The 24,631-nt window shown below is 40.7% G+C and overlaps 1 protein-coding gene across 2 annotated transcripts in view; it reads left to right on the top strand.

The window, feature by feature from the left end:
- Positions 1-24,226, top strand: part of ORC5 (origin recognition complex subunit 5) — a 120,570-nt gene extending 96,344 nt beyond the window's left edge. Inside the window, exons 14-15 of one of the 2 annotated variants that reach the window (XM_077835770.1) lie at positions 6,867-6,979; positions 20,819-24,226. In XM_077835770.1, coding sequence (XP_077691896.1) covers positions 6,867-6,979; positions 20,819-20,864 — 159 coding nt within the window. In that variant the 3' untranslated portion in view covers positions 20,865-24,226. Of the gene's footprint in view, positions 1-3,723; positions 4,079-6,866; positions 6,980-20,818 lie in introns of those variants that run through there. The other variant, XM_077835788.1, reaches the window with a different exon arrangement.
- Positions 24,227-24,631: the final 405 nt, after the last annotated feature.

Genomic DNA, 24,631 nt, shown 5'->3' on the forward strand with positions numbered 1-24,631 from the left:
CTAGCCCAGTATCCTGTCTTCCAACAATGTTCAGTTGCAGATGCTTCACAGGGAATGAACAGAACAGGGCAACTATCAAGTGTAGTATCTGTTCTTATCCATTTAATGGACTGAATCACAGAACATTACAGTAAATGCATTACTTTGCATTTATCAACATTGAATTTCCCCTGCCATTTTGTTGCCCATTCACCCAGTTTTGTGGGTTTTTTTATAACTCTTTGCCGTCAGCTTCAGACTTAACTATCTTGAGGAATTTTGTACTGTCTGCAAACTTTGCCACCTCACTGTTTATCCTCTTTTCCAGAATATTTTTGAACAAGTTGAACAGCACAGGTCCCAGCATAAATCCTTGGGGGACCCTGCTATTTATCTCTCTCCCCTGTGAAAGCTGACTGTTTCTTCCTATCTTTTAACTAGTTACTGATCCATGAGAGGACCTTCCCCCTTATCTCATGACTGTTTACTTTGCTTAAGAGCCTTTTTGTGAGGAACCTTGTCAAAGGCTTTCTGAAAGTCCAAGTACACGATTTCAACTAGATCGCCACATGCTTGTTGATTCCTCAAAGAATTCTAATAAATTAGTGAGGGCCCTTTACAAAAGACCTGTTGACTCTTCCCCAACATATTGTGTTCATCTGTCTGTGATAATTTTGTTCTTTACTATAGTTTCAACTAATTTTCTTGGTACTGAAGTTTGGCTTTCTGGCCCGTAATTGCCAGGATTGCCTCTGGAAACTTTTTTAAAAATCGGCATGACATTATCTATCCTCCAGTCACCAGTTACAGGGGCTGATTTCAACAATAGATTACATAGCACAGTTAGTAGTTCTGCAGTTTCATATATGGGTTCCTTCAGAACTCTTGAGTGAATACCATTTGGTTCTAGTAACTTATTACTGTTTAACTTTTTGGTATGTTCCAAAACTTCCTCAACTCCTCCATCTGGGGCAATTCCTCAGATTTGTCACCTAAAAAGAATGGCTCAGGTGTGGAAATCTTCCTCACATCCTCTGCAGTGAAGACTAATGCAAGGAATTCATTTACCTTCTCTGCAATGGCTTTATGTTCCTTGAGTGCTCCTTTAGCACCTTGATCGTCCAGTGACCCCACTGATTGTTTGGCAGGCTTCCTGCTTCTGATGTACTTAAACACTTTTGCTGTTAATTTTTGCTAGTTGTTCTTTAAATTCTTTTTTAGCCTGCCTAATTATACTTTTATACTTGACTTTCCAGGGTTAGCACTCCCTTCTATTTTCCTCACTACAGTTTGACTTCCAGTTTTTAAAGGATGCCTTTATGTTGCTATCTGCTTCTTTTACTCTGCTGTTTTGCTGATGTGGCATTTTTGGGGCCTTTTACTGTTCGTTTTTATTTGGGGTATACATTTAGTTTCAGCCTCTGTTATATTTTTTTAATAGTTTCCCATGCAACTTGCAGGCATTTCACTTTTGCGACAGTTCCTTTTAATATCCATTTAACTAGCTTCTGTGTTTAAAAAAAATTCTCGTTTTTGAAGTTAAATGTTGCTGTGGTGGGTCTCTTTGGTACGTTTCTCCCTACAAAGCTATTCAATTTAATTACACTATGGTCACTATTGCTGAGCAGTTCAGTTATATTCACCTCTTGGACCAGATCCTGTGCTGCACTTAGGACTAAATAAAGAATTGCCTCTCCCCTTCTAGGTTCCAGGACTAGTGCTCCAAGGAGCAGTCATTAATGGTGTCCAGAAATTTTCTCTCTTCATCCCTTCTGTGACGCCTGGCAGACCAGGTGCCACCTCATGCCAAGGCCCCTAGGTCTCAACAGAACACTACCCAATACATAGCTGGAAACCAGTCTGGCTCACCGGTGTGTTAGTATTGTTAAAATAGATGCTAAGTTTATAAGAATGTGTTTATACTTTATGAAATGCTTGTAGGATGCTGCATATTAGGGCTGTCAATCGTAGTTAACTCAAGTGATTAACTCAAAACAAATTAACTAGATTAAAAAAAATTGCTATTAAACAATAAGAGAATACTAATTGAAATGTATTATGAATATTTTGGATGTTTTTCTACATTTTCAAATATATTGATTTCAGTTACTACACAGAATATAAAGTGTACAGTGCTCACTCTGTTTTTATATTACAAATATTTGCACTGTAAAATAAAACAAAATAAGTATTTTTCAGTTCACCTCATACAAGTACTGTAGTGAAATCTCTTTATTGTGAGAGTTCAACTTACAAATGTAGATTTTTTTTTATTACATAACTGCACTCAAAAACAAAACAATGTAAAACTTTGGAGCCTAAAAGTCCATTCAGTCTAACTTCTTGTTCAGCCAATCACTAAGACAAACAAGTTTGTTTACATTTATGGGAGTTAATGCTGCCCGCTTCTTATTTACAGTGTCACCTGAAAGTGAGAACAGCATTGGCATGGCACTTTTGTAGACAGTGTTGCAAGGTATTTACATGCCAGATGTGCTAAACATTCGTATGCCCCTTCATGCTTAGGCCACCATTCCAGAGGACATGCTTCCACGTTGCTGACGCTTGTTAAAAAATTAATGCATTACTTAAATTTGTGACTGAACTTCTTTGGAGAGAATTGTATGTCTCCTTCTCTGTGGTTTTACTCTGATCCTGCCATATATTTCATGTTATGGCAGTCTCGGATGACGACCCAGCACATGTTGTTTGATTTAAGAACACTTTCCCTGCAGATTTGACAAAACACAGAGAAGATACCAATGTGAGATTTCCAAAGATAGCTACAGCACTCGACCCAAGGTTTAAAATCTGAAGTGCCTTCCAAAATCTGAGAGGGTTGAGGTGTTGAACATGCAGACAGAAGTCTTAAAAGAGCATCACTCTGGTGCAGAAACTACAAAACGCACCACCAAAAAAGAAAATCAATCTTCTGTTGGTGGCATCTGACTTACATGATGAAAATGAATGTGCGTCAGTCCACACTGCTTTGGATCGTTATCGAGCAGAACCCATCATCAGCATGGAAGCATATTCTTTGAAATTGTGGTTGAAGCATGAAGGGGCATTCAAATGTTTAGCATATCTGGCATGTAAATACCTTGCAACGCCAGCTACAACAGTGCCATGGGAATGCCTGTTCTCACTTTCAGGTGACATTGTAAATAATAAGCAGGCAGCATTATCTCCCATAAATGTAAACAAACTTGTTTGTCTTAATGATTGGCTGAACAAGAAGTTAGGACTGGGTGGACTTGTAGGCTCTCAAGTTTTACATTGGTTTATTTTTGAGTGCACTTATATATAAAAAAAATTCTAGATTTGTAAGTTGCACTTTCATGATAAAGAGATTGCACTACAGTACTTATGAGGTGACTTGAAAAATACTTATTTTGTTTTTTTTACAGTGCATGTATTTGTAATCCATAATAATATAAAGTGAGCACTGTACACTTTTTACTCTGTGTTGTAATTGAAATCAATATATTTGAAAATGTAGAAAACATCCACAAATATTTAAATAAATAGTACCTATTATTTAATGATTTGATTAAAACTTCAATTAATCATGATTAATTTTTGTAATCGTTTCACAGCCCTACTGCATATATTAATCTCACTTATAACATCTGCACCTCATATTATAAAGTGATATTAAGTGTTTGCATTGTAATGCTCTGTGATTGTGTAAGTCATCAAGCAGGAAAGGAGCATTAATTATTGTAAAATGCTGGCTTCCTACAGAGGGTGTTAAGTCCTGCCCACCAAGAAGGCCCATTGAAACGAAATGAGACATTGTGAAACATCAAAGAACAAAGACTTTTATTAATTGTCTTCCACTGCACTCCCCTCCAAGAAGAGGAGATATGCGGGTGAACTCATCCCATCGCTTAAACCCTGGAGGGAGATAAAAATCCTGACGAGAAGAAACTGTATCTCTGTTTTGCTTGGACTTTTGGAAGGGCAAGTTTTCTAAGCATAAGGATGGGATCCCCAGCTGCTTAGCCTAGGTTAGCTCTAAAGGACATATAGAGCTTGCATATTACAGAAGTTTCTATCTCCTTTTGGAACCTAAGAGTGTAACTCATTTATGTATGTATGTTTACCTGCTTTAACCTTGTAAATAACCTTTTCCTTGGTAAATAAATCTTTAGTTAGTATATTATAGGATTGGCTACAAGCATTGTCTTCGGTGTAAAATCTAAAGTGCAATTGACCTGTGGTAAGTGACAGGTCCTTTGGGATTGGAAGTAACCTAAACATTGTTGAGAGTATCTGGTGTAAGGGACCATCTGTTACAGAGGCAAGCATGTGTAGGTGGCAAGATAGACTGGATTACCCAGGGGACTGTCTGTGACTCCGTCGTCAGGCTGTTATAGTGCCTGAGGAGTTTACACTTGTTATTTGGTTGGTGAAATTTAAGTATAGAACTCACAATCAGTAAGGGGTTTGTGCCCTGTTTCTTAATGGTCTGCCTTGAAGTTGGTACTCATGCTCTTGAGCCCCTCCAGACAGCTTGACATCTTCCTGAGGTGACATATGGGGATAGCTGAAATCCCCCATTATTATTGGGTTTTCTGTTTTTGTAGCCTCTCTAATCTCCCTGAAGCATTTCAGTCATCATCACCATCCTGGTCAGGTGGTCAGTAATATATTCCTACTGCTATACTCTTAATGTATGTATCTTCACCAATGTCCTCCTTTCCCTTCAACCTTTGTCTGCCCCACGGCTGGGCTCTGTGGGGAGAGGAGGGCTGGTGGCTGCCTCACGGCTGGGCTCTGGGGAGGAGGGCTGGTGTATGGGAGGGGGAGACTGATGTTTGGGTCAGGGGGTGCCCCATGGCTTGGCTCTGGGGGAAAAGGGGTGTGGGTGTCTGGGCCAGAGGGTGCCCTGCAGCTGGGATGGGGGGGGGGTGGAAGTGCGGGTGTCTGGGCTCTGGGGGCCCCAGACAGCCCACTCCAGCACTCCCCAACTGGAACTGGTTTGTTAGGGATTTTTTTAACTCTCTACTCCTGGGGGAATCTTTTTTGCTGTTGTCTGTATTGTTGACACACTTGTTGACAGCTGTTTTGAAATAAATTACCAACATAATGAAACTGGAGTGATTATGTTGTGTTATTTTGACAAAATATGCAGAATTTTTAATATTTTGGCACAGAATTCCCCCAGGACTAACTGTGACAGTAAGGAGCCAGACAAAGACAAAGCTTGAGCAGCCAGTAATGGTGTGCGGGCTAAAGATGGTGGCATAGTTTTGTCTTTGTCATCCTCTTGTCATTCCAGATGATGGAGTTGGAGATAATGGGGCCTTCATTTCTTCCTTTTCCCCCAGCAGAGTCCTGATGGCTAGTTGCTACAAAGTCCATTGTGCTCTGAGCAAAAAGCTTTCCTCTTATGACAAGTACCCAGCTTGCTCTGCAGTGGCAAGCAGAGCTAGTGGGACACTGATCAGTGAACTCACATGCACACCACACCAAGTTCAGAGAGGCCTTTGGCAAAGAACTTTTTGGCATCCCACCCTCAATCTTGGAGTCAGAAGGAGAAAATAGCCACCAATGTGGACAATTTAAAAATAAACCCTGTAAATAACAGTTTGGCTTTAGCCTATAAACCCTTTATGGTATGGATTATCTCTTTTCTGTATTTGTACAGTGCCCAGCACAACTGGACCTAAATCCTGACTGCAGTCTTTGGGTGCTGGTATAATACAGTATAAATATTTATTACTACAGCTGATGATGATAATAATAATAATAAAAATCACCCTTGAGGGACACACTTAACACAGATTAGCCTTCAGGAGTTCTATTAAACTAAATGTATTTTCATATTGTATTTCTTGTGTCTTTTTCCCTTCTATTTCTGTATCTCCCAGCTTCACTCTTTTCCTATATCTCTACATTTGTACTTCCGCCTTTCTGTCATTTTCTCTCTCTCTCTCTCTCATTTGTTTCTCACCATTCACACTTTTTCTAGGGTCTCCATACTCATTCCTTTCTTTTATTTTTAGTGTGTGCTTGGGCACCATTTAAAGTAAGTAGCAAAGTGTATTCCCTGTGTTTAATATGGCATAAACCCTCAATACTCCAGTGTGGAAACTATCAAGACTTTAATGGCATTGAGTGTGCATGTGTGTGTATATATATGTATGTATTGATACATACATATCTAACGCTGCTAAGAGATCATCTTTTGGAAGAAGGAAAAGAGAGAGAAATGTCTATCTGTACACATTGGTCGATCTCTCAAAATAGTGTGTGTGTGCGAGTGTCTATACATATGTGCACACACACATACATACCTCTCTCTTTCCTTCCTGGCCCACTCCCCAAGGGATGGGTTTTTGGCTTAGCACATGATCTTCAGGACCCTTCATCCTGCCTTCCAACCTTGGGGCTTCTTTCTCATGGCAGGGTAGGGTGATTCAATGAGTTTTTGAAATGTGGTCTAATCTGGCACAATGGGCTCTGGGGTATAAAACTCTGAGTATGACGATTCGAAAAGGTGGTCTCCACATGTGAGGGACGTGAACTTGATGTATGTCTCAGGTGGCTGTCAAGACTTAGAAAGTGCCAATGCAGGGAGATAACGGAACTGTAGAGGTATTTAAGAAGAATTTCAGGGTAACTTCTGTTATGAAGTGCCCTAGGTTTCAACCTATGCATAAGGCTGCTCCTGCTGCAGAACTGGTCATGTGAATTTACACCCTTCTGGATCAGCTGGTCTCAGAACAGTGGGACAGTATAGCCAAATGTAGAACTTCCTTATGAAATATGGGACATTTGGTGGCCTTGCAAAAGTTATGTTGGTGACAAATGAAAATTTGGTCATTGTTATTCCTGTTTGCAAAAGTGAGTAATGTTTCAGTGATGTCTCTTGTTTCTAGATCACCTCTCTTGTGACACTCCAGCTTTTGACCTTGGTTGGCCATGATGACAAGCTTGATGGACCAAAGTACAAATGTACAGTCTCTCTAGACTTCATCAGGGCTATTGCAAGGTAAGATTGTTAAATAGCATTTAATGTTCCATGCACTGACCTGTATAAAAGGTTTAGGTTTCAAAACCAATTATTTGTTTAACCATTTATACTGGCTTCCTGCAGTGCACAGTAGAGGATTGACTAGATTGTTTGTTTGTATTCCAGTAGTAGATAGAGACAACATCCAAAGTTAGGCCTTCATTGTGCTAGGCTTTATACAGATATATAATGAGAGAGTTCCTGCTTGAAAGAGTTTATTTAAATTGGCAAGACAAAAAAAGGGAAAATATTATTCTGTGGCGTCAAGGCCCAGAGACACTATGACTTGCCCAAGATCACATTAAAAAGTCAGTAGCAGAACTGAGACATGAAACCAGATCTCCTGAATCCCAGTCTAGTTCTTTCACCTCAAGGCCATCCTTCCCCTTTTCTTTGCATCCATGTTTTGATAGTTGTGGTCTCTGCAACAATGAAAATAAAGAGTTAAGACCCTCTACCAAATTTTTATTGCATAGGAAGGTGGCTCAAAATTCATATCCTTGGTCTTGGTGTTATCGTAACTCTCCATACACCATTCAGTGTATTGACAGGTTTGGGATTTTCTGTTGTGTTTTTACTAATTTCCACTGTTATTAGCAAATGCACAAGTACCAGTAGCTTAATAAAAATGGGAAAAGATTCAAAATATAAAGTAGGGAGAGAAACAGATGTATGAGTCAAAAATATCAAAGAGTTTAAGTAGACATCACACACATTTTAGCCATTCAGTAGCATCAGGGATAGACCAGCACAAGATGAGCAGCCTTTGGTAGGTGTGCAGCATCCTCAACTGCACCGCAGCAATACAGAGGGCTGTTCCTGAGTCACCAGGTGTGATCATTTCACACACATCTCACCGCTCCACATCTGAAATGGTTGAATTTCTACAAGAGATTGCCTGGCATTGAGCTGCCACACTGTCTCTCATCATGCTGAGTGGTGATGGAGTCTCTGACAGAGAGCAGCTCATTCCCATTCCGCTCACCATAATATGACAGCATCCGCTGTAGAGATGGTCGCTAACATACTCCACATTGGTCATGTGCTGATGAGTCGGCGGCAATGCACCTCTCATGTATCGTTTAAAAAGTGGTAGTTGTGGCATCTCCTGTATTTTTGCTGCAATACAACACCTGATGTTAAGAGGTGGGATATTAAAAAGGACTGGTAACCAACCACTTGGTGTTTTTTGGTCTTATTGTTCCTGTTGTTGTTCTCCAACTGAGTAGCAGAGTGTTTGCACTTTAACTCCCCCAGTTGAGCCTACTAGCTTATTTAGAAGGCCATTTCAGTTCTTAATCTCCTGAACTACCTCGGTGAAGTGTCCTTTTAGGTACTTAAGTGTACAACCTTGAGTTCTTCTTTGAGTGATGACCCTGTGGGAGCTCCACTTTAGGTGATTGTGCGCTCTGAGCCTCTAGTCGGAGAACTTTGACAGCAGTATCTGGCCAGGCTGCACACGCGCTCTCTCCGGCTCTCGCCTGTGGCGGCAGTTGATTAGCAGTGTCAGGCAACCACCCTTCTCAGTTCCTTCTCAGTTGCCCTTGGTCCCTAGTCGGAGCTCTGGCGGTGCTTTCACTCACTTTACCTCAGAATTAGTTTAGTTAGATTAGTCAATTAGTATAGTGTAATTAGGTTTTTTGATTAAGACCCCTTTACTACTTTTCTCCGCATTTAAAAAAAAAATTCTTTCATTTCATCCCCTTAAGGGACATTATTTTTCCTCAGAATGCCAGGGTCTCCTGGCTTTAAATGCTGCCTCTCCTGTCACGAGGCAGTTCCAATCTCCAACGGACGCTTGCAATGTGTCCAGTGCCTGGGGGAAACTCATGTACCCCAAAAGTGCACACAGTGCCACAGTCTTAAGGCCCAGACAAGGGAAGTGAGGGACCTTAAACCAAAATTTATCCTGACGGAGAAGTCCCTCCTTCCCACTCGGGATCTCAAACTTCTCCTGTCGCCCTATCACCGCAAGCGGTTTCTGACAGTTCCCTCTCCTCTACCCTGCAAGGAAGGAACCTGTCTCCTAAACGACGGGGACAGAGGAGAGCTAACACTCACCCTACCAAGACTGTGTCAGAGGAAGCTTTCCCCGACTCTATCCACCACATCGGTACCGATCACGCCGCAGCTTAGTACCTTTGAGTCAGCAGGGACCGCCGTTCCCGGCGCTTCTGTCAAAGCCACAGACCCTAAGCAGGCAGGCTCTAAGAAGAGGGCAGAGAAGACTGCCCCCTCCACTTCAGCACGGACAAAGCGCTCGGTACCGAGCGACTCTGCATGCTACAGACAACAATGTCACCTCTTGGCTCTGTGATGCACAGCATAGATACTGCACCACAGATTACCACGCCATCCTCTGCATGGTCTACACCGGCTCCGTTCCCATCGGTACCTCGTTGTCTCCCAGTACCACCACAATTCTCCATACCGCCTTCCACACAGATACCTTCATCAGTACTGCAACCTCAACAGTTTCTTGCACCAAAGGACCTGACGATTGCCCCAGTACCAGAATCACCTCTCCTCGGTACTGATACTCCTTTGGTACTTTCATGGCCACTCACGCCACCAACTAGATCTGCCCCTCCTTTCTGTAGTGAGGGGGATGAGGAAGGGGAGGCTTTCTCCTCCCAACACTCTTCACCTATACAAGGCAGTGTTTGGTCTGCACATCAGGAGCACCCTAAACATGTGTCGCAGCCTGATTTTCAGGGATGGTACGGTCACCTGTCAGGGCCTAAGCCTATGCCCTTCCCACGTCAGTGGGCATTCTGGGACCTGCAGGCAGCTTATAGACAGTATTGCCCCAAACCTGAGTGGCACCACGAAGGTACATAGGCACTCTTCACCAAAACTCACAGTGCCAACAGATACTCCTCCCGAACAGATCTTTGAGGAAGATAGAAGTAGTCTTAGATCAGGAGGCAGCTCCTGCTACCACCATTTCATTCTCGCCAGACGAGACTATCGTGCCCCCTCTGCCTACTGCTGGAGATGATTTCAGAAATTTCCAAGAACTCTTCAAAAGAATAGCAGACACATCCCAGATGCTCCTAGAGGAGATCTCTGAGTCACATCACGAGCTCTTGGACATACTCCACACGTCCGCCTCCTCCAAGATTGCCCTCCTGATTAACACAGCATTCATGGAACCTGCCACAATCATCTTTCACCCGCTACAGTCCCACCCACATGTAAGAGGGAGGACAAAAAATATTATGTCCCTTCAAAAGGGATGGAATTCCTATTCACACACCCTCAGCCAAATTCATCGGTAGTCAATGGAGTTAATGAACGGGGCAACAGCATTGCTCTAGAACCACCTCTTATGATAACCCAATTTGCTCACCCAATTACTAAGATTCCTCCAGGGAGTGTGCAACCTCTACCCAGAACCCCCAATGTCCCTGTGGGATCTGACTTCGTTGCTTCGATCTCTCACAACTGCCCCATTTGAACTTTTGGCCATATGTTCTCTTCTACATCTTTCCATGAAAGTAGCCTTCCTAGCTGCCATCATGTCCGCTAGGCATGTGGGAGAAATAGGGGCTCTTATGGCAGGTCACTCTCAGACCTCACCCTAAAGTTTTGCTTGAAGTTTCTTCTTCCTTCCACATTCATCAACCTAGTCATCTTCCCACGTTCTTCCCTAAACCTCACAAGGATAGACAAGAGGCAATTTTCCGCACCCTGGACATCAGAACAATGCTAGCCTTTTATCTTGAACAGACGAAGTTGTTCAGGAAAACTCCTAAATTGTTCCTCTCCACCACGGAACATTCCAAAGGCAACCCATTGCTAAGCAGAGACTTTCCAGATGAATTTCAGATTGCATCTACCTCTGTTACTGACAACATGACCTACAACCCCTCCCCCCGTGGGTTAGAACACACTTCACAAGATCTGTAGCCACACTGGCTGCCTTCCTGAACAACATGACTATTATCAACATTTGCAAAACATCTAGTTGGACATCACCTCCCACATTCATACAACACTACGTCATTGATCAGGCCTAAGCTTCTGACACATGGCTGGGACACATTGTCCTCTTGTCTATTCATAACCAACTCCGAATCCCTCCTCCCACCAAGGGGCACAGTCACCTAAAGTGGAGCACCCACAGGGACATCACTTGAAGAAGAGAGAGTTACTCACCTTGTGCAGTAACTAAGGTTCTTCGAGATGTGTGTCCCTGTGAGTGCTCCACTACCCTCCCTCCTCACCTCCACTTCAGAGTTCTCATCAATACTCTGCAGTAGAGAAGGAACTGAGAGGTGGGGAGGCCGCACAGTGCTAATCATCTACCATCACAGGTGTGAGATGGGGAGAGCGAATGTGTGGCCTAGTTGGGTACTGCTGTTGAAATTCTCTGACTAGAGGCACAGGGTGCACAATCACCTAAAATGGAGCACTCACAGAGGAACACATCTCGAAGAACCTCAGTTACTGCACAAGGTGAGTAACCTTCTCTTACACCTAGATATATTGGCTTTGGGTCATGTGCTAATCATTCTCCATTCAAGATATTGAATCCTCTGAGGTGAAAACATGAGGACGCTGTCTTTGACACAGTGTTTAAGACACCAATTATTGAAGTAGCCACTGATAGCTTCCATATTTTGGTTCAGATTGTCCTTAGTCTTTTTGAAGTCCCTGTCTCTTGAAGCTAGGCAGATGTCATCCACATACTTAAATGGCTTGGAGATTGTTGGAGGCAGATCTTTCTGTAAATATATTGAAAAAGGTAGGGCAAAAACAGATCCCTGAGGGAATCTGTTCTTCTGGATCCTCTGTGTGCTCAGTTTATTTCCTAGCATCACCTAAAATTGTCTGTTTCAAAAGATCATTTCTGTAGCTATAACACCCATCGGGGTGACATCTTTGACAACATGATCAACAGGCCAATGTGCCAGACAGTAGTCAAGAAACACAGCTCTGTCTTTTTTCCTTCTGTTGGAAACTATTTTCTTTTCAGGTGGTAAGATCAAGAACTAGGTCTGGAACCTTGCCCTGTTCATCACTCAGATCCTGTTCTACTATGGTCATGATTCTTTGTGGAATTAATTGCTTTTAATTGCTTTTTTAGATTTTAAGTGGTTTAAGGAATAGCAAACAGAACAAAGCAGATTACTAAGCAAATGAAACAAAACACACAAACTGAGCTTAACACACCTAGATAGGTAGGATACAAATTAGCAGATTCTCACCCTGAGTGATAAACAGGCTGGCAGATTCTTAAGGCCCAAGTTGCCGTGGCTTTTCCAGGTTTTCTTACACAGGCTAAAAATCCTTCCAGCCTGGGACCATCACTTCCCACAGTTCAGTCTTTGTTCCTCAGGTTATTTCAGGTGTGTTGTAGGGAGAGTGAGATCCTCTCCTGTTGTCAGTGTCCCTCTTTTATATCTTCCCCCCACTTGCTGGAAAGCTTTTTTGCTGTGATCTGGGTCAAACAATTCCCATTGTGTAGTGCTATCTGACCCGGATCAAACTGTTCCCATTGTGTAGTGCTATCTCTGAGAGCTTTCTATTGCACACAGTTCCTGGGGTAATCTTTATGCTTGTGTGCATTTCTTCAGTAGGCCACTAACATTGTTTGGCCTCATCCAACATAGCACATTTGAAATACAGAGACGTGGTCAATATTCCCAGCTTCAGATACAAAAATGATACATGCATACAAATTGGATAAACACATTCAGTAAATCATGACCTTTCAAATGATACCTCACGTGGGCCATCTTGCATAAAGTATAACTTAGTTGTACCATATTCATATCATAACCATATTTCTATGAAAAATATGGAGTGTAATTTCACAGCCCCCTGTTGAGATGTCCCAGATGAGGTCAGGAGAACAGCAGTGCTTCCATCATGGGGAGAAAAAGTGGCTGTCTGCGTAAGGTAATACAACAACTATAGATCATTTATAGAAGCCCAGTCTGTGAGATCCAGTCCATTCTTGTCAGATTCTCTTATAGCCCCAGGAGGTGTGGTGATTGTTGAAGCTCCAACAGATGGATGGATGTTGAAGTGTTTGTAAAGATGGGTTGTTTCAGGCTACATCAGCAGGCTTAGAAACATTCGCAACTTCAAACTGACTAACTCTTACAATATCACAGTGCAGCAAAGTAGTTGGTAGGGCCTCCACATAAATATCAGACTTCACATAAATGGCTCTGCCACATTTTCCATGAAGATTGTAGCTAACAATGTCATAGCCTCTCGCTGTCAACCGCCTGGCAAGGAAGGAATCTGCATGCTTTTCTAAGAGACAACTAAGAAGCACCCTGTGACAGACCATGAGGTTCTCTATTGCTGAATGCTTTGCAGCTGACAGCCCCTCAGTACTGAGTTGAAGAATGGAGAGAAAAGAATCAACAAGAACCACTCCTGCATTGCTGTTGCCGGGATTTGGATTGTCCAGAATCAGTCTGCTGTTTTCTGCTTTAGTTTCCCCCAAAGGGTTTAAACAGGGTGCATGATGAGAACATAGCAGCACTGCTTCACTCATTTCTATAAAGCATGCTTGTGTAGTACCATAAAAGTTTGTCTCTATACCAAGGTGATTGTGAATTTGAAACATGGGGAAAGGAGCTCTTCTATTAGCCCTTTATTTTCCTCCCTTAAGTTATCTCCTCATCTTGATTGAACAGAATTTTTTCATATTTTGCTGCATATCATTTTCAAAACGTGGTCAATATGTTCCTATCAAATAATTCTGCCATCTCTATCCATTGAGCCATTACAACGTGTTATGCTAGTTCAAAATACAATAAAGGAAATCAGCCTATTGAAGTGGTTTGAATTTCTTTAAAAATATTCCTTATATTGTGTTGTTTTATTTTGGAGGCTTTTGTTTTTACTTACAAGGTACTTGCTTTCAGTTGGGACAGAAAGCTTTTGCTTGACAGATGTGGCTCAAAGTCTGTAGCTCTAGTTTTTTGCTCCTGCAACATTGGGAGGTCTTATGAAATTTCCAGTGAGCTGTCTATGCCAAGTTACTCTGACCTTTTGATGTTGGTAGCCTTCTGGGCTTAATTACCAGCATTTTTCAAAATTACCTTAAAAACAGATAAGGATTCTGAGGAGGTATCCTGTGAATTGTAGGAGGTTCAGTTTGCAACATAAGAGAATCTTTAAATATTGACTTAGACTTGTGTAGAAAAATAATAGAGCAGAAATTTGCACAATATCTAATAAGAATTCTGGGATATTATCTTTTTAATTTACTTTATAATTATTAGTTTCAAAACTAATGAAAAATAAAACACCAAAGACTTTCAATACCAATCTGTTAACAGATTTCTGGTTACAAATTCTAATTAACCTAGTAATTGTGTCCAAATAGCATCTTCTGAAATCAAGACTTACTTATTAAATGCAGATATCCTTGGATTGTTCTTAAAATACATTTTGGGTTTTTTCTCTTATGTTTTTGCAGTGGGGAAGGAACTCACTGTAACAAGCAAATCAGAAGCACAAGATGATTGATCATCAAAAGAAAAAGCTATGCAAATATAGACCTTATATCAAATTCAGAATACAACAAAGTACAAGTCTTATGGAGAGTTAAGAAATCAAAGGAAAAGATTATACAAAGAAAAAAGTGAAACAAAAATCCACGATGATAATATACAGATGCCCCCTGACTTACGCAATCGTTCCATTCCGGAAAGCCTTGCATAACTCGAATTTGCGTAAGTCGGAAACGTATACCCGTACGTTACACAAATATTTCCGCAACTCGAAAATCCTATTTTTGGCTTATGGAACTTTTTCCGTAAGTGCGAATTTGTGTAAGTCGGGTCTTGCGTAACCTGGGGAGTGTCTGTGCTAGATAATCAGGTTATATTGATCACTTAAATTAAAAAAAAAAAAAAAATATTCTTGGGCAAGCCACCAAACTTTTGGCTTCATAGATGTCCAATTCTTTTCCTGTTGCTTGGGTTTTAGCTTCAAAGAGCATTCTAGCCTCAACAAAATACCAGCTTTCAGGTTAGAAACTGCATTGTATTAATTGCTAGTGGAATTACAGAGGGATAAGTTTAGCTCATTCAGTTTTAAGTTGGTTTTATGTTATCAGACTTAAGTCAGAACCCCAATTGTGAATACTGTAATGTATTCTATGTCCCTAATACAGATCAGTGCTTTTTCCATGAAAATATTGCTCTAAAATGGTGATCCACTACATTGTCAAAAAGCACATTATGGTTCTGATGGTTGGACTCTCCCCCCTTTGGGGTGCCATCGGATGTGCTGGGATCTCACTGAGCCCACCTGTCCTATCAGCCTGGGTTTGCCTTATACTGTGCTGCTGTTAGAGACTCTCAAGCCCCTTTCCAACACACACACACACACAGGCAGGGACACCCCCAGCTGTAGAATCACACAGAGTCTGCAGTCAGCTGTCTGTGGGAGGACTCAGCTAGGGGATGCCCAGCACTCTTGTTCACACACCCTCTAGAGTGTAAACCCAAAATTATATTGTCTTGCGCTGTGTAGATCTCTATACAGCGTAAGCTCATAAAAATTCCCCCTCCCTCAATGTGGAGGAAGATATGCACCGCTCTTCCCACCCCTCCCCCCCACCCCAGGTTATGAATTGCACAAACTGGGTTTTGAAATACAAAAAACAAGTTTATTAACTACAAAAGGTAAATTTTAAGTGATTATAAGGGATAGCAAACAGAACAAAGCAGGTTCCTCAGCAAATAAAATAAAACACACAAACTAAGCTTAATACACTAAAGAAACAGGTTACAAATAGTAATTTCTCACTTAAATGTTGTTTTAGGCAGGTTGCAGAGTTTCTGCAGCTCAGGGTTCCAGTTACTTCTCTTCACAGGCTACCCCTGTCTCCTTGCCTTTCCCCAGCTTTGTTCTTTTGTTTCTTCAGGCGTTTTCAGTAGTCTTCCTTCTTAGGCAGGGAGGCAGTAGAGAAGAGCTCTGATTAATTCATTCCCGAGCCTTAAATAGGATTTACGTGTGGCGGGAACCTTTTGTTTCCCTGTTTGACCCCCACACCCTTTGGTGCAAAACTACCAGCTCAAGATGGTGTCCTGTACCAGGTGACATGATCACATGACGTTGCATGGTCAAAGCAACCCTGAGACAAGATTTATTTGTAATGTCACAGGAAGGAACTTCAGGAAGATGGGAGATCAGCATCTTCAAAGATTCATTGTCTTTCCTAATGGCCCATCCAGGCTCATTCCCTACTGTCTGGTGGGCGTTCCCCAAGTACACACACAGTTGTAATTGTTACATAGTCAATATTCCTAACTTCAGATACAGAACTGACACATGTGTGGATAACAACATTCAGCAAATCATAACCTTTCCAGTGATACCTCACATGACCCATCTTGCATAAAATGTATCTTAGTTATACCATATTCATATTATAAGAATATTTTATGAAGAATATGGGATGCAGCATCACAATGGTAGCCCAACCCTAGCTAATAATTAGCACTTAACACAAAATTTGTTGCCAACAATATATAAAAACCAGCATAGATTATGAGAATTCTTATATATTCTCTCTTGTGTGAGCTCCAATTTATATAAGCTAAATCAAACCAGAAAAAAAAAAATCTGTTCCTCTGGAGCCCTCATTTACCTGTGGTCTCTGACAAGGCTCAAGCTCTCCCCATACTAGTCACTAGCTATACAAAGCAGTTAGAGTTGGTGAAACAGCCCAGGAAGAAGTGTATGCAGTACTTAGACAACAATCATCCCTACGTCTCCTTTGCATCAAATATAAATACCCCCTGTCCTCCACCTTTTCTCTGTGTCTAATCAAATACAGAATCAGCTCGTGGATGAGGAGCAGCTAGCCAAAGCTGAACCCAGGCAAGATATGGGATGCTGGCAGGAGGAAAGGAAGCACTTCAAAGATCTGTCCGCCTCTAACACATCCAACGGTTGAGGGAACCTACCTTTAGATTTTGACTCATAGCCTTGGGTTCATTTGGACTTCTCCGTGTTATTGGATGTCCAAATAGTCTTGTCAGCAAAAAACACCCAGTTCCATATGCAACATGGCCGAATCCTATCTGATTCAGGGCCTGGCCAGAGTGTGAGCCACACAATCCTGCCCTCCAGGCTTTATTGTAACTCACTGTGCCCAGGAATTAAGCCACGTGAATGATGTCTGGAAAAAACTTCCACTGGTTTAAAAAAAAAAAAAGAAATACAGCAGCTCATCTGCAACACAGTTTGCTGTGAACAAAACCACCCTGGTGCTTTGCTGCTTGTACTGGATCTGAAATGAATAGAATCCAGTTCAAGGACTCTGTCCTGATATTCAAAGTGCTGCATTGGATTGAACCAGGCCACTTGAGAAATTAGCTCTCCCTTTGCAATGTGACCTTCCACCAAACCTATGTTCCATTGGAACTAGGACACTGCCCAGCAGCATAGGGAGGCTCAGAGCACAGGAGCAGAACCTACACTGTGGAACTCACTCCTGCAAGAGAGCAGTTGTTAGTCTTCACCACTTTCAGAACTCAATGCAAAATATAACTTGTTAGCTCAGCTGTCTCTCAGTAGGACCTGCATACACAACACTATTCAAGCCATTTTTGTGAAGGGGAGAGATTATGTTTGTTTCCAGTTAGTTGGACCTGTTGAGATACTACAGTGATGGGGCCATACCTAGATAGTAATTGATAGGTCTGAAAATGTAATTGTAAACAGGGAATCATCGTTGAGTGGAGGTGTATGTCTGGTGGGGCCCTACAGGGATTGGTTCTTGGCCCTATGCTATTTAACATTTTTATTAATGACCTGGAAGAAAATGTAAAATCATGAATGATAGCTTGCAGATGACAAAAAAATGGGGGAGTGGTAAATAATGAAGAGTACAGTTCACAATTCAGGTGATCTGAATCACTTGGTAAGCTACTCACAAGCAAACAATGTGCATTTTAATATGGCTAAGTATATACATCTAGGAACAAAGTATGTAGGCCATACTTACAGGATAGCAGGCTCTATCCTGAGAAGCAGTGACTCTGAAAGAGGTTGGGGGAGGAGGGGTTGGATAATCAGCTGAACATGAGCTCCCAGCGTAACACTGGGGCCAAAAGGACTAATGTGATCTTTGGGTCCATAAACAGAGGAATCTCAAGTAGGAGTGGAGAAGTTATTTTATTTCCATATTTGGCACTGGTGTGACCGCTGCTGGAATACTGTGTCCAGTTCTGGTGCCCACAGTACAAGAAAGATGTTGATAAATTGGAGAGGGTTCAAAAAAGAGCCCTGAGAATTATTAAAGGATTAGAAAACATAGTGATAGACTAAAGGAGTTCAGTCTAGTTAGCTTACCAAAAGAGAATGTTAAGGGGTAACTTGAATATAGTCTATAGGTATCTACATGTGGAACAAATATTTAATAATGGGCTCTTCAATCTAACAGTGAGATATAACATATTCCAAAGGCTGGAAGTTGAAGCTAGACAAATTCAGACTGGAAATAAGGTGTACATTTTTAACAGTGAGAGTAATTAACCACTGAAACAATTTACCAAGAGTCGTGGCGGAATCTCCATCACAGAAAATTTTTAAAACGGGATTGAATGTTTTTCTTCATGATATGCTCTAGGAATTATTTTTGATGAAGTTTTAGATGATCACAATGGTCCCTTCTGGCCCTGAAAATCTCTATTATGTCTTCTGACATCCTTCTCATTCCCTTTCCTTCTCTGTTTCTTTATCTCATTTCCATTATTTCTATCCCCTTTCCATCCCTCTGTCTGTCATGTTTTTCTAAGAATGACAGGCTGTAGTTACAAAAGAAATTGGTTGGTGCTGTAATCCTACACGTAAGAGATTTTTCCGCCTATACTCCATGGTGCCAGCTGCAGGGTGAAACTTATCTCCGTGATCTAGTAAGATTCATTTGCAAACTGCAGCAGATCGTGCTACCGTGCAAGGGTGCACCTGCCTTTAGTTTCTACTCCGGCTGCTTGCTTCTCCCTCTTGTGGGAAAAGTCATCCTATCAGCAGCAGAAGAAAAGGAGCTTATTCACCACCTCGGCCACCAAGCAGGCTACTGATTTCTTGTGCCTTGATATGATAGTGCTAAAACAAATTGCTAGTAAATAAAAGTCCCAGTTGTGAGAGTCATCTGGTTTCTCATCTCCATTACCCAGCATATTTCCTAATGTAAGCCTGATGTATTGAAAGGATAGAGAGTAATACCTTCTCTCTGTCATTCAAGCCCTTCGGTTTTTATCTTTGGACTTCTACAAGGAAAAATCAAAGTAATTTCCCTTTGTTTTTGAAACAAAAATTAAAGTTTGCAAAGTTACCTTTGTGGAGAGGCACATAGTCACATTTCTCCTCCCTGTAGAATTCCTACATGGTCAATGCTACTTGTGTGCAGTCATTTTCTTCTCTGCCACAGAGATCCATTTATCACATAGTTCTAAAATATTTCAGCAGGTCTTCGTACCTTCTGCAGACAAACTCCTTTGTTTGCCTTGTGCTATTACATTTTTTCGGTTGTTGTAGTTTGAAGGCAAGGGGCACATATGTCATTAGAAGTTTTAAACTATTGTTCAGATACCTCCAAATTTAAGAAGTAGGTTAATTCAGGTCTTCCTTTGCAACTGCAGGAGGAAGCTTTTGTGTGTGTTGAATGTGGCAGGTCTTGTCATACGGTCACTACTGGTACTAATCATGATGACATGATGATTACAATAGTTTTTCATTTAGTAGCTGGTAAGGTTAACGTTTGTCAGAATGAGTGAGTGTTACTTTAGAAAGCCTTATAAGTAAGGTACTTACTTGTACCTCTCTGACATTACAGAATATAATATTGCCATAGTTCACTTCATTTAGCTTTATAATGGTTTTAATAAGTAGACTTCAGAAAACATATGATTATATATCTCAGGAATTTCTGGATTTTCTGTGCCCAATACAATACTTTGTAGAAACTTTTTTAAAATGTAGATTGCAAAGTGATGTGTGAGCCAAGAATATAAAATGAGTGGCCTGACAAATAAGACATCCAATTAGTTAATCTTTACTTAGCATTGTGATCAGCTATTTTTGCAGCACTGAATACTTTTTTAATTTTATACTTGTCATTATATCCAGTAATTTTGGTCATTTATTCAAATAGTAACCCCAAAAACCTGAATGTTAGATTGTACAGCAGAATGAGTTTGGAGAAAACAATTAATTACATGTTTTACTCCACTGCTATTTTATTCTCCCCGCCATCAAAGTACAAAAGTATACATTAAAATCTTCTATCCTATTGAGTAGCATTCTTGGATTTTTCAAATTTAGCTATGAACATGGGTCAACTAGTGTCAAGACTGAAAGAATGCAGACTGCAAATGAGTACAGATGAAGGAGTTATGCAGTACATAATGCTAAAACAGGTGGTTTGGAAGAGGAACAAAATGTTTAATAGCTTAAAAGATTGCTGCTCTGCATCTCCAACTAGTGTATCGTGTTTACCAGGCTAAAGAAATAAATTGCTGTCAACTTAGATCTAAGTTTGTTTTTACAGCCTAAAGACTCTTTCTTTCAATCTTTAAATCCTTGGTAAGGGATTCCTTTATTGATGTATTAAATTCCTCTAAAGTTTAAACAATCAAAAGACTAATACTATAAATAATGATGTCTTTATACAATTTAAATTCTGTAATTCAGTGTCTTATTTTATTTATCTCTGAGGAATTGGTTGCTATCTGTTGCAAAGAGTGTCTTGTGTGCATTGTCACCAAACAGATTACAGTCTGAGCACTCGAGGGTTTATTATTCTAAAATACTGTATGTTTTTGTTTACAGGACCGTGAACTTCGACATAATAAAGTACTTGTATGATTTCTTGTGAAAACAAGCCTCCCAGCCATATGGACACCGTGACAATGACTAAAGCAAGCTGTGTTCCTCTATCTACTTAGCTGGCCAGGGAGAGGAGCATTTTGGCTCTCCTGGATTTGTCCAAACAGGTGCTGGCCCAGCATGCAATCAGATGAAAATATTCTGATTGGTCTGGGTGGATCTGAGCAGAGGACTATTTACCGGGGACCCTGGAGTATTTGGAAGCAATGTGTTAATTATAAACAGCAGGGTTTGAGCACAATCTGTTCTACTCTTAATGATGTTATCTTAACACTGAAATTGCCTGAAACCCATTTACTTAGGACTACATTTTGCTCTATGAACTATCCCCTGTGCTTTGAACATGGCAGCAGCCCTTGTTTGTATGCCCAGTCTTTTCACTTCCTCTCTGCAGGAATCTTTGCAATTGCCTGCCAAAGCAGCTTTTCCTAACGCCACCATTTTAAGAGAGTGAAGCAGCAAAATATAATAAACGTAAGTGCATGTTTAAAATCAAGCTGGTGTATGCTTATCTGTGGATCATATATAGATTAGATGTTCAACTCACATATATAGGGATTATGATAGGAAAACCCCGAATTTATCAGCACAGAATTTATCTTGAAACCCACTTGTAAATGTTAACCTTAAAACCTCCTTTTTACCACGTTTTTAAAAAAATCAAATTTTAAAATGTATGACTGCTAAATCTATCATTTACATGCTAGATGCCAATACTGGCAGGGCTTTTCCACTTACCAGCTTTCAAGGAGCTTTTTATTTAAATATTCCTGTAGTTCTTTTGAGCTCAGCCAGAGTTTCTTGAGTGCAAAATTCTTGTGCAGTTCTCAGTGGAAATATTTTAGCACAGTGTGTTATTGAAGCAAAGCAATCTAGTTTGACATATACTTGTAAGTACACTCTAAAGCCAGGGTGTATACTATAGTTTGGTGCAGCATGGGTTCTTCTGCATTAACGTGTATGAAAGATAAAGATTCAGCAAGTAGCATGATGTACCTGTTGCACGCTATTCTTAGCAGAGAAAACACTACAGTCTGAAAGAGGCAAAAAGTTGAACATATGTTATCATACCGTAAAGCCTTTATCACACTTGCTGAGAAACTCCAACACTTAATTTTCAAAACATCCAAGTTTTCAGCTTCAAAAACTTTTTTTTGTTACCCTATCATACATGATTTTTGGTTAACCATAGTTTGTAATAAATTCTAAATTCCCTTCACTTTTCAGAATCAGATGCTAGGCTAACCACTAAATGGCATTTTTTTTAATTGCACTAGAAACTTGAGCAAGAATGTGCAGTATAGGATTTTGAGAGTTCCAGCATCTATTTCTGGGAGTCAAAGAAGGGGACACTAGGAAATTTTAGCTGGCTGAACACAAACTGGATCACCTGCTGTGTAATACATACCTACAGGAGCACATCACAGCTCTGCAAGCTATGTTGTCATCTAGTCCAATTCCAGACAAGCTTTAAGGTCTACAAAGTCCTCCAATGGCTGGGCCCTGACTCTTCTCCACAATCTACCACATCAGGAACTCTGACATAAGCAAAGCCCAGTCTGAAACTCTCAATGATGATGGGTAAGGTTTTATTGGTGGCAAATCCAACTTGTGGAATCCCCTTTCACCAGAAATCAGGATGACTCCAAATTCTTAGCATGTTCAGAATAAAATGTAAGAAGCATTTAAAAAAAAAGTTCCTAAAATAGAAGTGTGTCTGAGCCACATTTATGTGATTATTCCTGCTATTTCTAGTCAAAAACAAACTCCATGTGCACAAGGGATGGTGGAAAGCAAAGTCCTCTAGACTATATACTGCTCTACATAATTTTGCTGGTGCATCGATACTGTGGTGGATGGGTTTATTGGAGATACATAGACATCGGAAATGTGAATCTGGCCTCCTATAGGGGAGTACAACTAGTTTTCTTGCCATGATGTTCAACATACAAATTATTAAAGAACATCCTCAAATTGTTGTATGATAAAAGAGAAATGCATCTATTGCCAGCCTGACACTGTTTGGTTCAATGGATTGGGCAAATGTGCTTAAAAGACAGATCAGTAGATGTAGGAGCTGGGTATACCTTTGAGACCATCCTGAGAGTATGGCACAAATTAAAATCCAACTCACTCTTTTTTCTTTTCCATGTGTCATTTGGCAGAATTGTGGGCTACCACCCACCATATGCTATCCCCAAAGCCTTTAATAAAACTAATACACCAAACAATATTAAAAATGTAAGGTTGTCCGTAACTCTGAAATGTTCATAGCTCTGAACAAAACGTTATAGTGGTTCTTTCAAAAGTTTGCAACTAAACATTGACTTATTACAGCTTTTAAACTTTACTATGGAGAAGAAAAATGCTGTTTTCCCTTTATTTTTTTAGTAGTTTACGTTTAACACAGTACTGTACCGTTGCCTTTTTTGGTCTCTACTGCTGCCTGATTGTGTACCAAATGAGGTGTGTGGTTGACTTGTCAGCTCATAACTCTGAGGTTCTACTGTACATGTGTTGTACCAGTCTTCTGGGCCTTTTTGGACCTTTGGTTTCCTTTAACATTGGCTAATGTATGTAAATACATTGATCTTTGTAATGTGACAGCAAATTGAGCCAAATCCAATATTTTTCTTGTCATGTGGTTGCATTAATTTCAGAGTCTCAAATTGCACAACAGTTCAAATATAGAGGTTTCGGGGTTTACCTGCAGCTGCTTATTATGTTATGCATAATGAGCGGGGTCCTGCAGGGATCAGTTCTGGGTCTGGTTCTGTTCAATATCTTCATCAATGATTTAGATAATGGTATAGAGAGTACACTTAAAAAGTCTGCAGATGATACCAAGCTGGGAGGGGTTGCAAATGCTTTGGAGGATAGGATTAAAATTCAAAATGATCGGGACAAACTGGAGAAATGGTCTGCAGTAAATAGGATGAAATTCAATAAGGACAAATGCAAAGTACTCCATTTAGGAAGGAACAACTAGTTGCACACATACAACATGGGAAATGACTGCCTAGGAAGGAGTACTGCGGAAAGGGATCTGGGGGTCATAATGGACCACAAGCTAAGTATGAGTCAACAGTGTAGCACGTTGCAAAAAAAGCAAACATCATTCTGGGAGGTTGTCATAAATATAAAGGGAAGGGTAAACCCCTTTGAAATCCCTCCTGGCCAGGGGAAAGCTCCTCTCACCTGTAAAGGGTTAAGAAGCTAAAGGTAACCTCGCTGGCACCTGACCAAAATGACCAATGAGGAGACAAGATACTTTCAAAAGCTGGGAGGAGGGAGAGAAACAAAGGGTCTGTGTCTGTCTGTATGCTGGTCTTTGCCAGGGATAGACCAGGAATGGAGTCTTAGAACTTTTAGTAAGTAATCTAGCTAGGTATGTGTTAGATTATGATTTCTTTAAATGGCTGAGAAAAGAATTGTGCTGAATAGAATAACTATTTCTGTCTGTGTATCTTTTTTGTAACTTAAGGTTTTGCCTAGAGGGGTTCTCTGTGTTTTTGAATCTAATTACCCTGTAAGATATCTACCATCCTGATTTTACAGGGGGGATTTCTTTATTTCTATTTACTTCTATTTTTATTAAAAGTCTTCTTGTAAGAAACTGAATGCTTTTTCATTGTTCTCAGAACCAAGGGTTTGGGTCTGTGGTCACCTATGCAAATTGTGAGGCTTTTTATCCAACATTTCCTAGGAAAGGGGGGGTGCAAGTGTTGGGAGGATTGTTCATTGTTCTTAAGATCC

Source organism: Eretmochelys imbricata, chromosome 1, assembly GCF_965152235.1.
Source record: "Eretmochelys imbricata isolate rEreImb1 chromosome 1, rEreImb1.hap1, whole genome shotgun sequence".
In the NCBI taxonomy this organism is placed as follows: Eukaryota; Metazoa; Chordata; order Testudines; family Cheloniidae; genus Eretmochelys; species Eretmochelys imbricata.